The 16859-nt window shown below is 44.7% G+C and overlaps 1 protein-coding gene across 1 annotated transcript in view; it reads left to right on the forward strand.

Annotated features, from left to right (window-relative positions):
* The window catches only part of LOC124657444 (ATPase GET3A-like), a 50448-nt gene extending 35019 nt beyond the window's left edge, over nucleotides 1-15429 (forward strand). Inside the window, exons 3-8 of the mRNA XM_047195998.1 lie at nucleotides 12610-12731; nucleotides 12853-13003; nucleotides 13548-13658; nucleotides 14303-14441; nucleotides 14723-14838; nucleotides 14918-15429. Of these exons, the coding sequence (XP_047051954.1) occupies nucleotides 12610-12731; nucleotides 12853-13003; nucleotides 13548-13658; nucleotides 14303-14441; nucleotides 14723-14838; nucleotides 14918-15094 (816 nt within the window). The 3' untranslated portion in view covers nucleotides 15095-15429. The remainder of the gene's footprint in view (nucleotides 1-12609; nucleotides 12732-12852; nucleotides 13004-13547; nucleotides 13659-14302; nucleotides 14442-14722; nucleotides 14839-14917) is intronic.
* The last annotated feature ends 1430 nt before the right edge of the window (nucleotides 15430-16859 follow it).

Below are 16859 nucleotides of genomic sequence, written 5' to 3' on the forward strand. Positions count from 1 at the left end.
GGAAGGTGCCCGCTTCAAAACAAGAGACGATGCATTCTACAGATACGCTCTGTATGCAAGAAAGGAAGGATTTGCAGTGAAGAAGTTCAGCAGCAAGAGATCAGGAAAAACGGAGAAATTTACATGCAAACATTCACATGTAACAAGGAAGGATGCACAAACACAGATGCCAAAACATCATCTCAGAGGAGAACAAATATACTACTGAAGACTGGCTGTAAAGCACACATAATTGTAAGAGAATTTGATGGATACTTGGTACATCAAGAAGGTCCACTTAGAACACAACCATCCGCTGGAGCCAACAGACTATCTCATTAGGTTTGCACACTTGTCACAAAAGGATGACCGATCTTGACAGGAGATTAATTCATCTACTACGGATGGGACGTTCGCCACCAAGGAAGATGATGTTAATCTTCCGGTCAATCGGAGGGAAATTCCGCGGAATACCCTTCGATGCTCGTTGATCTAAGCAACATAAAAAGTCAACAACAACAAATTGAAAAGGACCATGACATTCGAAGTGCCGGAACGCTTCAAGACACTCCGGAAAACAATACTCGGCTTCTATTATGCCATGGAGATAGACAGTGAAAAAAGAGTACGCAGCCTGTTTTGGATGGACGCAATGTGCGTAATGAACTACAAGCTCTTCGGTGACTACATATCTTTCGACACAACTTTCAGCACAAACAAGTACGGCTTACCATTTGTTCCTATTGTTGGGGTGAACAATCACGGCTCCACAGTACTGTTTGCCGTTGCTCTGCTCAAGGATCAAAAAACAGATACATTCATATGGGTGCTGGAAACATTTGTTCAGGCCATGGGTGGAAAAGAACCAAAGACAATAATAACAGATCAAGACAAAGCAATGAAGAAAGCAATAAAGACAGTTCTAAAGACTACAACCCACAGGAACTGCTACTTCCACATCGTGACCAAGATGAGTCAGAAAGAGAGCACCTTCTTTGCAAAAAATACAGGAATGTCAGAAATGCTAATGTACGTTGCAAAGAACGCATTCACACCAGCTGAGTTCGAAATGGGATGGAATAAAGTGATAAAGGATTACAATGTCAGGCGGAGAAAAACACCTAAGCAAGTTATACGGAATAAGACACAGGTGGGTACCAGCAGTACTTCATGGATAATTTTTTCCCATTCTCATCAAGCACAGGAAGGAGCGAGAGCACAAATAACATGTGGAAATGCTATAGCCAAGCACACAGACACAATAACAATGTTCCTAGAACAATACGAGGTTATACAAGACAAGTGCTTATCTGCCCTGGACAAGAAGAAGCTCGTATCATCACTCAAAACAAGCAAAAGCAAGTAACAAGACACCCGTTTGAGAAGCAAGCTCTTGAACAATTCACAAATGACATATTCGAGAAGTTCCGGATCGAGATAACAAACAACACAAGCATTCAAGGTAGATGGATCTCTTGAACTCGGTCGCCACCTCCGCTGAAAAGAATAGTGAAATCCTACGACCACATGGAATTCAAAAGGGAGTGTTTCGACGTCACATTTGACGATGAAAAAAGAAACTTCATGTGTTCCTGCAAGAAGATGCGGAGGGATGGTATACATTGCTGCCATGTGATAAAAGCGATGGTTCACATGGAGATCGGTGATTTGCCAGAGAGTTTTGTGATTCAAAGATGGAGAAAAGACATAGACACGGAACTCGCAACATTAGGAAATGTCGCAGATGCTACTTGCGGAGATGAAACACTAAAGTTTGCCGGTGTGATGAGCCATATGGCAGAACTTTGCAACAAAGCATGCCCAATTGACAAAGCATACAATGTCATGATTCAGTGTATGCGAGATATGGAAACAAAAGTGCTGGCAGCAATCAGAGAAGATGAAGGAGCCAAAAAACTACACAATGAAGAAACAGCTAGCAACGAAACATTACGTGACCCACCAATGTCCGACAGAAGAGGAACAAAAAGAGGAGACATAATGATGCCAAGGTTCGAAAAAAACAGAAAACTAGACAAATAACATGCGGCCACCGCAAAGTATCGAGGACACAACAAAACAGGATGTGAAACACCGAAAGCGTAAATAGCAAGCACAGAAGACAGCAGAGCAGACAAGCAGCAACGATGACAGCACAGAAGCAAGCATCACAGACAAAGGTATACAAGCAATACAAGACAGGATCAATCAACAGATAGACACACAAATGATGATAATAACACAACAGAAAGAACAAGAATTCCAGGAAACACGCACGGTATGTACTACCACAACGGAAGAATAAGGTGTAACATGGAATATCTAGTATTTGGAACACAAGACATATTAAAACGGTAAGTGTGCCCATGAAATTACTTTTGTCGGTTATGAAAACCTACCGATGTAAATATTAAGCTTTTTCCAAAAAGCTAAACATAAATTTGAAATATATTTATTTTGCGAGAGGTCGAAGATGAGCAAAGGATATCAAAGGAGAACAATAAAAATAGAAATCACACAAGGAGGAGGCCACAGGAATATTTTAGAATATATGATAGAAACAATGGAATGAATATGTAATGTTCTTATGTACTTCATTTCCTTATTTTGTACAATCAAGTTCACTTCATTGACTTCACTGGACGAAAAAGGATAACCATTGTAAAACAGTTCTTACTTTCGAATTCTTCAATCTGTTCGCGTACGAAACTTGCCAAATAATCAGGAGAATCATAAGTGAGCATCATTCCAGTGAAGTACTCGTCGAAAACTTTCAATGTCGATCTCGAAAAACACGAAACAACACAATGGTTAATTATCTTCAACAAGAATACACAAAAATTCAGAACGCACATGCTCCGAACGGAAAAGTACACAAGATGTACAAGTACTAAACAGAACCATTGACATGTAGTATTATACAGTGAACAGGTACTAAAAAACCGCCTTACATTCTATTGAATAAAAGTATAAAACTATGTACACAACACATTACCTACCTTGAATACATGTGGGTAAAAATTAGCCTTGAACATCCAAATAAACCTCATTGCATAGATACCATAGTCACGCCTCGCGCTTCTCCTAATGGACAAAAAGAAAAAAACAACTAAATCCAAACACAAGTAAATAAAATAAAATCATAATTCACATTATGAAAAGACGATTACTTCGAACAAGAAGGGGTGCCGCAAACTTTTATCTTGAACGATGAGATGTTTAATCCCTCAACACCATGAAGATGATCGTAAAGTTTCTTGAATGATTTGCACCGAAAACAATAAAAAATAAAAGTTATTGCTTGTCATGTGTAAATAATTATTTAATTAGTTAGATTACAACGAAAACCATACAATTCTTTCAGTAGAAGCCATCCGAGCTTCGATCAACTCCAGATGAGCTAGACACTCTAAATTTCCTGAAATGGATGTCGACAAAGATAACCCACCAATGGGTGTAATCGCAACAAGTAATGTAGACCTGTTTGAAAATAAACAATCCCACGAGAAATAAGAAAGCATCCAAGATACTTGTAATAGAAAAAACATAAGCGTCAAACAAAACAAGACAAAACATACCTCTTCCCTATTCAAATTATAGTACTTCAGATCATATTCAGCAAAACTTGCAGCCAGATGAATAGGGTCCGCCTCATCCACATCAAGGATATGCTGAAAAAAGCAACAAGAAAATGATTAAAAAACTAAATGCTAAAATATCTAGTTAAAAAAAAATCTAAAACATATACACATGACGTACCGCCAAAGAACTTGGAATATATAAGAAATCAAGACAATCATCAACGCACTTAAGAAAAACATCCATAACAGAAGGATCCATAAACCCACCACCCTTCATTGCAAGGTAGAAACTATGCCAGCTGACAGACTTTCCACCAACTTCAAGTATTTTCTCACTACTGCAATTGTTAAAAACAACAAGAATAACCATCGATCTATAAAAAAAATAGATGAAAAATAAATGGAAAATTGAATTCCAACAGTTACCCTTCAATGTAATTCCTAGGAGCCTGAAGTACATCAGCAAACAAAATTCTATGCAAAGCAGATACAGGAATATCCTCTTCCTCAGTTAGCTCCAAACGCTCAAGACAATCATCAGAATCGGTGTCTGGATAGGCATCATACTTCTGGGCCATAGAACTACCTCCAACAACATTTTCAGTTTCAGGCTCCTTTCCCTTGCAAGTACATGGCTGCCTTTTCAACTCAATTGACAAAAGAGAAACCATATCACGCATATGGTCAACAAGACCATGTCCCATTCTTATCATTGAGGAAGTGAAGAAAGTCTTCCACATTTCTTTAAGCTTACAATGTAACTGTAAACAAAAAAAAAACACAATTAAGAATGCAGTTTACAATAACACAGTAATTAAAAATCAAAAAACATAACAAAAAGCTCACATCATTATGCATTTCACCAGGAAACATATCCGAAATGTGACGATCAACCGCTTCACGAAGATGGTCGGGAATATCCGCACGAGAGTGAAAACCTGGCTCGACATCTTTTCCAACCTCGTTAACACAAATTACACAATTATATGGGTATGCAACTAAAACACCATTAGGTGCACAAGTACCGGAGAAATAGGAGAACAACTAAAGAACAAATTGCCACGCGAGTACCAAAGACAAAATCGAACAAGTACCCGCCACAAACGAGCTGGACACACACACAGTACAAAACTATAGCACAAAGAAGTACCAAACCACCTTCTTAACAAGCACTCGGAGAACTGTAAAAATAGTTCAGGTACGATGTGTGCATCTTATAACTTTTGAAACTAGAGAAAACAGGACGACGAAAAAAGAGTCCAAGAGAAACCACACGGACCACCTACGTCGTCGCAATTGCATATCTTCACTAAACTTCTAAAACGATTCGCGCATCTGGCACAGATACATCGACAACCAAACAAACCAAGAGAAACCAACATAATTTACAAACCGAAAACTCTAGAAAAAAGGAAACACTAGCACCTTTGGTACCGCTAACTCTACAACAAATAGACCAAAGGAATCTAGACAACTAGATAAAAACTAGCACAACGAGAACTATAGAAAACGAGACCAATATGAATTTACCGAGTACACAATTACAATACAAGTAGGTGCACAAGTACAAGTATAAGAGATATAGGAGCACAAGTACAAGAGATATACGAGCACAAGTACAAGAGATATAGGAGCACAAGTACAAGAGATATAGGAGCACAAGTACAAGAATTTTAGGTGCACAAGTACGATAGATATAGGTGCACAAGTACAAGAGATATAAGAGCACAAGTACAAGAATTTTAGGTGCACAAGTACGATAGACTCGAGCTACACAGTACGGATCAAATTATCACACGAGTATCTAGGACAAACAATAACAAGTACCAGAGACAAAGGAAAGCAAGTCCCGGCAGAAAAGGCTGGACACACAAGTACTAGATAATAACACACAGAAGTACAAAACCATCTTATGAACAAGCACTGCACAACCATAAAACTAGTTCAGGTACGATGTGGGATACATATAAACCCTAAAACAAAATACACAGATAGAAACCACAAGAACAAGCAGCATCGTCGCATTTGCATGTCAACACGAGACGGGAAACTCAGCGGCTCCTCCAAGGCGGGTAAATCGTCAAGAAAAAAGACAAACAAACCGTAAATAATAACATGCATGTCATCACGAGATGTGTAACGGAGCGGCTACTCCGGCGCCGCATAATCAACGGCAATGTTCCTCGAAGGTGTGTAACCAAGAGGCGGCGAAAGAAATCGACGAAAAAAGTACCGACTTTACTCGGAGAAAACGCATCCGCATCCGCCTTCCGCATTTTTCCAATTGAAAGTGCTACCTCCCTCCCATTAATTCCCCGAGAAAACTCACAGCCCGGAAATACAAAGGGAAAAACTGATTCGATCTACTCGAATCAAAGGGAAAAACCAAGATCTTAGAAACCCTAAGCAGGCAGAAAAACACGACGGCGCTTACCACTGGAGCAGGAAAAAAGTCCGCCGACGATGAGTTGCGAGAGGTTCCCGACAGCAATGGAGGAGAAGGGAAAATAGCAGCGCCGCCGACGAGACGACAAGCCGAAACAGCGAGCCACGAAGATAGGCGACGAAAGAAGAAGACTAAGGGAAAAACGCGAATCGGGTACCCATAAACCCGCTAACTGGGAAGCGCGCCCGTTACGAGAAATGGACGGTTCGCAAACTAACCAGAAAGCAACACGTGTCGCGCGTGGAGGCACTCCACCGGCAAATTGCGCGCCCCACGTTCACCCACGTGTCGAGCGCGGAGCAAGTCCATTCCCTTCCCAGAGGTCGGCCTTTTTCTAGAGTTTTCGGCACTGTGCCAGAAATAATGGGTCCCTGTTTTGGTTGGGCCCCGGGCCGTCGCACTTCTTGCCCTGGGCCAGAGCCGGCCCTGACTTTTCTCCCCCTCTTTTCTTTTCTTTTTCACTCCCCGCCGGTACGCTCGAGTCGGCCCAATTCGTTGGTATTCGCGTCGATTGAGACTCCATGCCCGTGGCTTGGTGATTCCATCGGCTTAGGCTGGTGCCAATGCACCGTCCCACTCTCGCCCGTCACGTCAGCTTTTTTCCTCACTCTCGCCCCACTCTCACCCCACTCTCACCCTACGGTGCCAATGCACGGGCTATAGTGACAGTTCTCGCCCCGCTCTCGCCCCACTCTCGCCCCGCTCTCGCCCCCACTAGCGCCGCTATCGCCCCGCTCCCGCCCCGCTCCCGCCTCCATCTCGCCGCCAACGCGGGCGACAGCCGGGCGGTAGCGGGCGCTACCGCCGGGCGAGCCCGCCAGCGCCCGCCGCTCCAGTCCCGCCCGCCTCCCGCCCCTCTCCCGCCCCGTCGCCGCCGCTACCGCCTGCACTCACGCCCGCGTTGGCACCGGCCTTATAGGTTCACCCAATTCGACCATAGTGATGGTACTGCGGAGAGGAGAGGGAGTGTCACTAAACATCTGTTAAACGATGACATTAGTTGAGATATTATAGGCGATCTAAACCGTGTACAGCCATACCTTAGTTAGCACGCTGTAGATAGATAACTACAGAGATTGTTGAGATTGTAAACCGAACCTGTAATCCTAACCCAATTGGGTGCTATATATACTTGAGATGTCGATGCACAATGCACGGCATACAAACCAATTCATCTCTGTCTTTGCTGTTTTATATGGTATCAGAGCCAACACCCCTACCAATCTACCATGGCTCCAACCACCTCCTCGCCCGCCGGCTCGATCAATATCGCGGCCACGCTGAGCGCCGCCATCTCCATCAAGCTAGACCAGGAAAACTACCTGCTCTGGAAAGCTCAGGCCTTGCCAGCCCTTTATGGCAATGACCTCTTCGGCTTCGTCGACGGCACCAACGCTGCCCCGCCGAAGCGCGTCCCTACGGCCGTCGGAAGCTCGGATCTGATCGATAATCCTGAGTACGCGACCTGGCGCAAGCAGGATCAGCAGGTTCTCAGCGGCCTGTTGACCACCCTCACACCTGCCGTGCTCGGCCACGTCCAACTCCTCAAGACGTCGGCGCAGGTCTGGGAGGCACTTGATCGGACGTTCGCGTCCCGGTCTAAAGCGCGGATTGTGCAGCTCCGCACCGCGCTGGTGAAGCCAAAGAAGAGGGACACCACACCAAGAAGATCGCCGACACGATGGCGACAATCGGGAACCCGCTCGGCGACGACGAGATCGTCTCCTACATCCTCGCCGGTCTAGGCGAAGACCACGAGAATTTCACCACGTCGATGACTGTGATCGCCGCCAACGAGGACTTCACCTTGAGCGATCTCTATGGGCACCTCACTGCATATGAGGCGCGAACTGGTGGCCGTTCGTCTGGCAGTCACCACGATCCACAATTCCAGCACTCTGCCAATAACGCTGCCCGCGGTGGTGGGCGCGGATTCCAGCGTGGCGGAGGCGGACGCGGCCGAGGCGATGGAGGCCGCGGCAATGGAGGAGGCCGCAACGGCGGCTATAATGGCGGCGGCTATAATGGCGGCGGCGGCTACGGCGGCGGCTACAATGGAGGAGGCCATGGCTATGGCGGTGGCTACGGCGGTAGCTACAATGGAGGAGGCCATGGCGGTCATGGCGGCGGCCGTGGCGACAACTTTGGGAACTCCCAGGGCGGGGGGCGCGGACGCGGCGGCGGCGGCAAGTCCACCTGCCAGATCTGTGGCACCTATGGCCACGATGCCCTGCGTTGCTACTCACGCTTCAACCACGCGATTCAGCCTGAAACCTCCAATCGCGCCGCCAACTACACCAACATTAGCGACGGCTATAACGGCGACGCCAACTGGTACCTGGACTTCAGGAGCGACTGATCACATGACGAATGATCTCGAACGACTCCACGTCCACGACAACTACAGGGGAAACGAGCAGATCCAAGTCGCCAACGGTATGCATATCCCCATTTTACATATTGGTGAATCCACTCTACCTGGTTCCTCTCGCAATCTTCGTTTATCCAATGTCCTCCATTCACCTTTTATCCGCAAAAACCTACTGTCTACACATAAACTGTCTCATGATAACAATTGCTTCGTTGAACTTCACCCTCACTCTTTTCTTGTTAAGGATCGGCAAACGAGAGCAACCCTGCTTCGAGGTAGAGCACGCGACGGCCTGTACCCAGTTCCTCCACACCATCCACACCATCGACCACGTCTCCCGCAAGCAAACTCTGCCTCTCCATCATCGGAACTGTGGCACCGTCGCCTCGGCCATCCTGCATCGTCAGTCGTCCAAGCTATTCTTCAGTCAAATAAGTTAGGTTTTCAGCAAAATAAGGGAGTGCCCCATGTTTGTGATGCATGTCAACAGGCAAAACTCCATCAGCTGCCATATGCAGCTTCTAGTCGTGTTTCCACTTCCCCTCTAGAACTTGTCCATACGGATGTATGTGGTCCGGCGATTAAATCAGCTGGAAATTTTCGTTATTATGTGAGTTTTCTTGATGATTTCAGTAAGTATACTTGGGTGTATCTGTTGAAACATAAATCCGATGTCGAAAGTGTGTTCTACCAATTTCAGAAACAAGCCGAACTTTCTCTTGGCACTAAGATTCTCGCCGTTCAATCAGATTGGGGAGGCGAATACCAAAAACTCCACACATATTTCAACCACACAGGCATCAAACATCGTCTTTCGTGTCCACACACCCATCAGCAAAATGGAGCAATTGAACGAAAACACCGCCACCTCATTGAAACTGCTTTAGCACTTCTTGCTCAGTCCTCTGTTCCCCTTCGTTTTTGGGACGATGCAGTTCTTACTGCCTGTTACTTGATTAACCGCATGCCCAGTCGTGTAATTCACAACCTCACACCGGTAGCCAAACTCTTTAAAAAGGAAGAGGACTATGAATCACTTCGCGTGTTCGGATGCGCGTGTTGGCCAAATCTCCGCCCGTACAACAACCGGAAATTGAGTTTCCGTTCTCGTATGTGCATGTTTCTTGGGTATAGCTCACATCATCATGGCTTCCGCTGCCTTGATCGTTCCACTGGCCGAATTTATGTCTCACGCGATGTGGTTTTCGACGAGCATGTTTTCCCTTTCGCCCAAGGTCTCACACACCTTTCCCCACCCACCGAATCTGCCATCCTCCTTCCTGAACCTAGTGTGGATGACCCGGTATGTAATGATGTGGCAGATGCTACTAATGGTCTTGATTTGGCTCCTGTTTCAGGTCTCCTGCACGTTGATCCACCAGCTGCACCGCCACACGCCGCCGACGACGACGATCACGTCGATCATGGCGGCCATGATGGGCCTCATGCTGGGTCGCACGGTGCCGCGCCTGACTCACCTCCGCGCACACCAGCACATGGACCGCATGCTGGGGCGGCCCATGACGACACCTCCGGCTCGTCCGTGTCTCCGCCTAATGCTGGTTCTGCCTCGCCACCGTCCTCCAGCACAGCGGGCGGCGCACCGTCCGTAGATCCTCCTCCTCTACCAGCTCGCCGCCCCGTCAAGCCGGTTCGCCTCTTTGATGGCATCATTCGCTATGACTACACCAAGCGAGCCTTCTCTGCTGAACCAACCTCTCACACAGATGCTCTCACTAATCCCGCCTGGAAGGTAGCTATGGATGATGAGTTCCGTGCTCTCCAGACAAACAATACCTGGCGTCTGGTTGATCCTCCGCCTGGGCGTCATATCGTGGGATGCAAATGGGTTTTCAAGGTTAAGCAGAAAGCAGATGGCTCTGTCGACCGGTACAAGGCACGTCTGGTCGCGAAGGGATTCACTCAGCGCCCCGGAATAGACTACACTGACACCTTCTCACCAGTTGTGAAGGCTACCACAGTTCGATTGATCTTGTCTATCGCCGTGTCTCGTGGCTGGTCTCTGCGGCAAGTAGACGTGCAAAATGCTTTTCTCCACGGCGATATCCAGGAGGAGGTATACATGTGTCAGCCCCCCGGTTATGTTGATCAGAATCATCCTCATCGAGTGTGCCGCTTACAGAAGTTGTTGTATGGACTGAAGCAGTCTCCGAGAGCCTGGTACTCGAAGCTTAGCTCAAAACTTCAGTCAATGGGATTTGTTCCATCCAAGGCAGACACCTCGCTGTTCGTGTTTGCTGACAAGCGGGTCATTATATACATGTTGATCTATGTCGATGATATAATTATCACCGGTTCGTGCAAGCAAGCAATCAGTATTCTGATGGAGAAACTTCGTGATGCGTTTGCTCTGAAGGACCTTGGGAAGCTGTCGTATTTTCTTGGTATTGAAGTGACAGATGTAGAAGGAGGCATTGCCTTAACCCAGGCTAAGTATGCAGCAGATCTTCTTCATCGGGTAAATATGCATAAGTGCAAAGAGATAGCTACGCCGATGTCTGCAACAGAAAAATTCAGCAAGAACATTGGAGTGTTGCTGGACGATAAAGCTGCATTCAGTTACAGAAGTACAGTAGAAGCCTTGCAGTATCTGTGCCTGACTCGACCGGATATTTCTTTCGCAGTAAATCGTGTGTGCCAGTTCTTAGCTACACCAACAGATGTGCACTGGGCGGCAGTAAAACGCATACTGAGATATGTCAAGGGCACGATAAACTTTGGGTTGCATTTTCAGAGGTCTACTTCCACAGAGTTGAGTGTTGACACAGACGCCGACTGGGCGGGATGCCCTGACGATCGGCGCTCAACTGGTGGATATGCAGTGTTTTACGGTCCAAATCTAGTATCATGGAGCTCGCGGAAGCAACCAACTGTCAGTCGATCGAGTACAGAAGCAGAATATAAAGCGATTGCTAATGGCACGGCGGAAGTGACTTGGTTGCAATCAGTTCTCAGAGAACTTGGGGTGTTTCAAGCACAAGCTCCGGTATTGTGGTGTGACAACCTTGGAGCTACGTTTTTAACAGCTAATCCTATGTTTCACGCACGAACAAAACATATCGAGATTGATTTCCACTTCGTTCGAGAGAAAGTTGCAGCAGGGATGTTGAAGGTTCGGTTTATTTCCTCTCGAGATCAGCTAGCGGATATTTTCACAAAGGCGTTGAGTCGAGATGTCTTTGATCGACTGAAGTTCGAACTGTGTATGAGCAGTACACGTTTGGATCGAGAGGGACTGTTAAACGATGACATTAGTTGAGATATTATAGGCGATCTAAACCGTGTACAGCTATACCTTAGTTAGCACGCTGTAGATAGATAACTACAGAGATTGTTGAGATTGTAAACCGAACCTATAATCCTAACCCAATTGGGTGCTATATATACTTGAGATGTCGATGCACAATGCACGGCATACAAACCAATTCATCTCTGTCTTTGCTGTTTTATAACATCCTCACGTTATCCCTATTCTCTACCAGAGGCCCTCGTGATGGCTGTTAAAAGTGCAAATTTCCAATTCTGGACTCGTTTGGGCTTTTGTTTCTACTTCTGATATGTGGTTTTGTTGCCTAGTGATGGGACCTGTATGTTCCCCAACCTTCCGAATGCAGATTCTACATCTGCTTGAATAATACACTAGTGATTTCACCTTGTATGTTCCTTCGAAAGGTCTTTGACTAGTGGGAATTAAATACGCTGTTTAGAAATTTCTTTTTTATGTATTTAACTGAGTATGGACTTGTAGTAGACAGTAAGATGCCTGGCTTGTATAAAAGCCTATTATCTAGCATTTTCATTCATTTTTATTATGCCTGGGAAAGTAGAAAAAAAGTTGTCTGATTCATTGCAAAGAAGACTTTTGGTTAGTAGAACTCTTGTTATTGCTTCAGTTGTCATAACCTTTATGATCCATGTTTTATATCCCCTCCGTCTAAGAACATGTTACAAAGGTTTTTTTTGCAAGATATTCAGTTATTGACTCCATACACCATATACAACAGGTTCTACTGAAGTCATAATTTTCTTTTGCAGACTATTGCTACCTGGTATCTTGCTTTTTTTTTTCTTTCAGTTTTATAGTTACCCTTGTTGTTTTATCATTTGGATTTTCCACTTTCATTAGTCTGGCTCTTTCAGTAAGATAAAGACTTCACTCCTCTTACCGGAAAAGGTCTTCTGGCTAATCCACTTCACTGCTTATTTTTCAGGAAATTGATCCCAAAGTAGAAAATGACGATTTTGGCAATGAAGGAATGGAAGGATTTATTTCAGAATTGACAAATGCAATTCCAGGAGTCGATGAAGCTATGAGTTTTGCTGAAATGCTGAAGTAATTATAGCCTCCAGTTTGGTGTTCGCTTTCTTCTCTTTGCATAAAAAAGACTTCTTATTCAGCACACTGCTCAAGTTCCAGCAACTCCCAGAGTCTAACTTTTGTCCTCTTACTGCAGATTAGTTCAAACAATGGACTACTCTGTTGTAGTTTTTGATACTGCTCCTACAGGGCATACTTTAAGATTGCTGCAGTTCCCTGCAACACTGGAGAAGGGTCTAGAGAAAATGATGGACTTAAAAAATAGATTTGGTGGTCTGATAAATCAGGTATCCTTTAATAATCTTATAAAAAATCAACTTATTGGAAACTACGGTTGCCGCTTTTCTTCTGATTTGAATTAGCTTTCTGGGAACTAAGTAACATACTGTGTGTGTTCATACCATCATGGCAGTACATTGTAAAAATACAACTTAATGGTTGTTGTCACATTGGCCACACATGTATGCACATGGTCGTGTTGCTTTTCTTTTGATGTTAATTAGCTTTCTGGGAACTAAGTAACATATTGTGTTTATTCATTTCGTCTTGACAGTACATTGTATAATAACTTCCAAAAAATAAATAGCAGTGGAAGTCTGTTCTGCTGCAAGATGTTGAGGAATTAATGACATCACAAATAAAATATGGTTACTTAATTGCTTGATATGTTGAGTCGTAGAAATTAAAACAATAATGTGATGACTTTATAGTAGCATTGTTCCACTGTATTGAAGTTAAATGGTAATCTGCCCTTGATATGTAGTTTAACATGTCGTACAAACTTGTAATTGGACTAACTGAGATAAAAACAACAATATGTGACCATGACAGGCCACTCGACTTTTTGGTCTTGGTGATGAATTGAACGAGGATGCAATGCTTGGGAGGATCGAAGGCATGAAGGATGTGATTGAGCAAGTGAACAGGCAATTTAAAGACCCCGTAAGACTACCAACTTTATAGAAAACCAAATAAATTTATGTACTGACATGATAGAATGTTTATTACTTTACTTTAGTCTCTGTTCTGTGTTGCCCCGTCAAGTGACAGTTGTAGAAGATTAAACTAAGCCAAACTGCCACTGGAAGAACTATGCTTACGCAGTCATGCATTACATGCAAAAAGTTGAGAATACAATTGATAATGGGCATGTACCACACAAAAATCAATTAATACTCAGCTATAGCCCATGTGAATTATGGTCTAGGCTTGTATTCACAGTTATTTATTGTTGCTCCTGCGAAACTATCAAATTTAAATTTGTTGATAGGGAACAGAACCATTCCACGGTATGCTTAGAATAAAACGTTTTTATAGTTACCGTTGTCTATAGAGCAACCGTGAGCTGTAACTGTAGCTTTTGGTGCCTTGCGAAACATTGTATATGGAATACATTATGCATGCATCTGTAGCTGTGTAAGCCTGTCAAATGTTCTTCAATTGTTTCAACTTAGGCATATAAGATCAGCATAGAATTTTCAATCATGCTGGTTTGTCTCTTAATTTTACCATTTATTTATGTCTCATAATTGAGAGCACCTAACCTTAGTTATCCCCTTCTGACTCATTTTTTGTTTTCTTCTCAGGACTTGACAACCTTTGTTTGTGTCTGTATTCCTGAGTTTCTTTCACTGTATGAAACGGAGAGATTGGTGCAAGAGTTAGCGAAATTTGAGATCGATGCACACAACATTATAATCAATCAAGTTATTTTTGATGAGGAAGGTTAGTACGAAATTTGTGTTACCTGGCAAATCTACCGTGTTAAGATTTTCCTGGAAATTAAATATACCAGTTAGTTGATTGAATAGCATAAACCCATAGTGTGCAAGCGGAGAATCATGTTTCTGATGAACTTTGGCTCAATAGGGATTCTGTAGTGTTTTAAAGAAAAGAATCCTTATATGTACTGGACAAAACAAGAACTCTGCACTATAATTATTCATTTCGAACGTATTTCATTGCATCTGTGCATTTCTATAGACTAATGTGTCATCGCTTTGCAGCTGTTGAGTCGAAACTGCTAAAAGCACGGGTAAAGATGCAACAAAAGTATGTTGATCAGTTTCATATGCTGTACGACGACTTCAATATCACCAAATTGCCATTGCTCCCAGAGGAGGCAAGAAATCCACTTAGCATTTTGAAACTTCTACTTGTTAGTACTTGAAAGATAATTGGCTCCTTTTTCTTTTCTCCAGGTATGTGGTGTTCAAGCTCTACAAAACTTCTCCAAGCACTTCCTTGCACCATACACACCCACCCTGAAAAGGGGCAGCGTGGAGGAGCTAGAAGAGAGAGTGTCTACACTGAAATCATCACTTCAAATAGCTGAGGCTGAACTAGATAGAGTTAGGAAAGGAAAACAGGTAGCATGAGCCTTATATTCACCTGTGAAAAATTGACGGCACTCTGGAGACACGCCAGTTATAGAGAACCACCCAGTCTTCATGTTCCTGCATTTTCTGGTTAATTTCTTCCATTTCCTGTTTCCTCAATTGAAATTCTTAGATTTTTTACTGTAGAAATTGGAAGAGAAGTGTACTGTTAGCACCAGATATAGTTGTTTTTCTCTTCTTTCCTTTCTGCAAGGGAGTCTTATTTGAGGATCTTTGTCACTGGAGGTTCTCCTGAGTCGTGACTTCCTCGTGTAAGGAATTGTTCTAGGCTGTGACAGGAATTGATTACCTAGAAACATGTGTGCACTGTTGTATCTGGTTAAGCTCAAGTTTGAAAAGTGAATAAACGATTGCTGAGAGCAACAAGTTGACCATAGCACATATGTAAAAGCAAACAGTACACCTAGTGAAAATACAATGTTTCGTCACTGACGTTTTCTTGGTGATGCAGCATAGTTGTAGTCTCTCGCATAGGCACATGCTAGTGCTGGGGTTGGATTGATCAGGCGGCCTCTGATCCATTCGGCGGACGCTTCAGCACGCCGGCGTGCGTGAGCAGAGCCCACAGGTGCGTGATGAATTCCCCTCCTCTTGCCAGGGCCTCCAGGTGCGCCCGGGCCTGGCCATCGTCACACGGTGCAACGTAGAGCATCATCTCTGCCCAGAAATCTGAGAGCACTTTCCACCGCAGTGCCTTGTCTTGGATCTCCATCAGCTGCCTGGCAAGCCGAGCGCCCTGAGCGACGGGGTGGTTGTCATTTATGCTGGTGCTCAGAAGTATCTTGCACTTATCCTTCATCTTCTTGGTGCCTTTGAGTGGTGCGAAACTACGTGCATCTTCGATGGATTGATCGAGAATGGATTCCGAGTCATAGCTGTGACCCGGCAGGAGGTCTGGCGAGAAAGCGACGAGGTATGCACAGTACTGTGACAAGCTGGAGGCTACCGCACTGCTATCTTGGACGGAGGGCGCAGCTGTGCCGACGGCACTGCTATCTTCGGCGGCAATCTGCTTGGCACCTTTGGTCGGCTCGGCATCAAGCTGGTTCTTGCAAATGGTTGTAGCGACGTGCCACACCAGTATAGAATGGATGAGCGTCTCGTCACTAGCAGCACACGCCCAGGAGAGCAGCTCGTGGACGCCATTATCCTCCAGTGACCTTGCTCCGTTTGCCAGCTGACCTTTGCTTCTGATGAGGGAATCAATGACTGCTCTCTTCACTTGTGTTGACAGCTTGACAAGATCCCCTCTCTTGCGTCCCTTCTTGGCCTTGTCAACCAGGAATAGTGTAATAACATGACAACAATTGCTTCTGTAACGGGTGCTGTTGTACTTCTCGAGGAGAGAGTACTGCCCGAGCTTGCTTTCCCATGGCCGGAGTGCCTTCAATCTCAGCACAAGGCCGATGACCATACGAGAGAAACAAGTACACCCACTTCTTTGCAAATAATGCCTGGTGACGTATCCCCGGATCAGCGCCACCTTAAACCAATCTGAGGCCATGTGTAGGTACAACTGGAATGCCTCCAAGAATGTGACAACAGCCATCAAACACAGGGTGGCGGTCAAAGGGATGTCTTCACCTTGTTTGATCTTGTGTTTCTCAGAGAGCTCATAGGTGAGCCATGAGCAGAAGGTAACCATGGCCACCGGAAGAGCGAGCGCAAAGTGGCGGATCTTTTGGTAGAGGAAAGGATACCTGGTGTAGTACAAGTCATACACAAAACCAAGCTCTACCTCGAT

This window comes from Lolium rigidum, chromosome 5 (genome assembly GCF_022539505.1).
Source record: "Lolium rigidum isolate FL_2022 chromosome 5, APGP_CSIRO_Lrig_0.1, whole genome shotgun sequence".
Classification (NCBI taxonomy): domain Eukaryota; kingdom Viridiplantae; phylum Streptophyta; class Magnoliopsida; order Poales; family Poaceae; genus Lolium; species Lolium rigidum.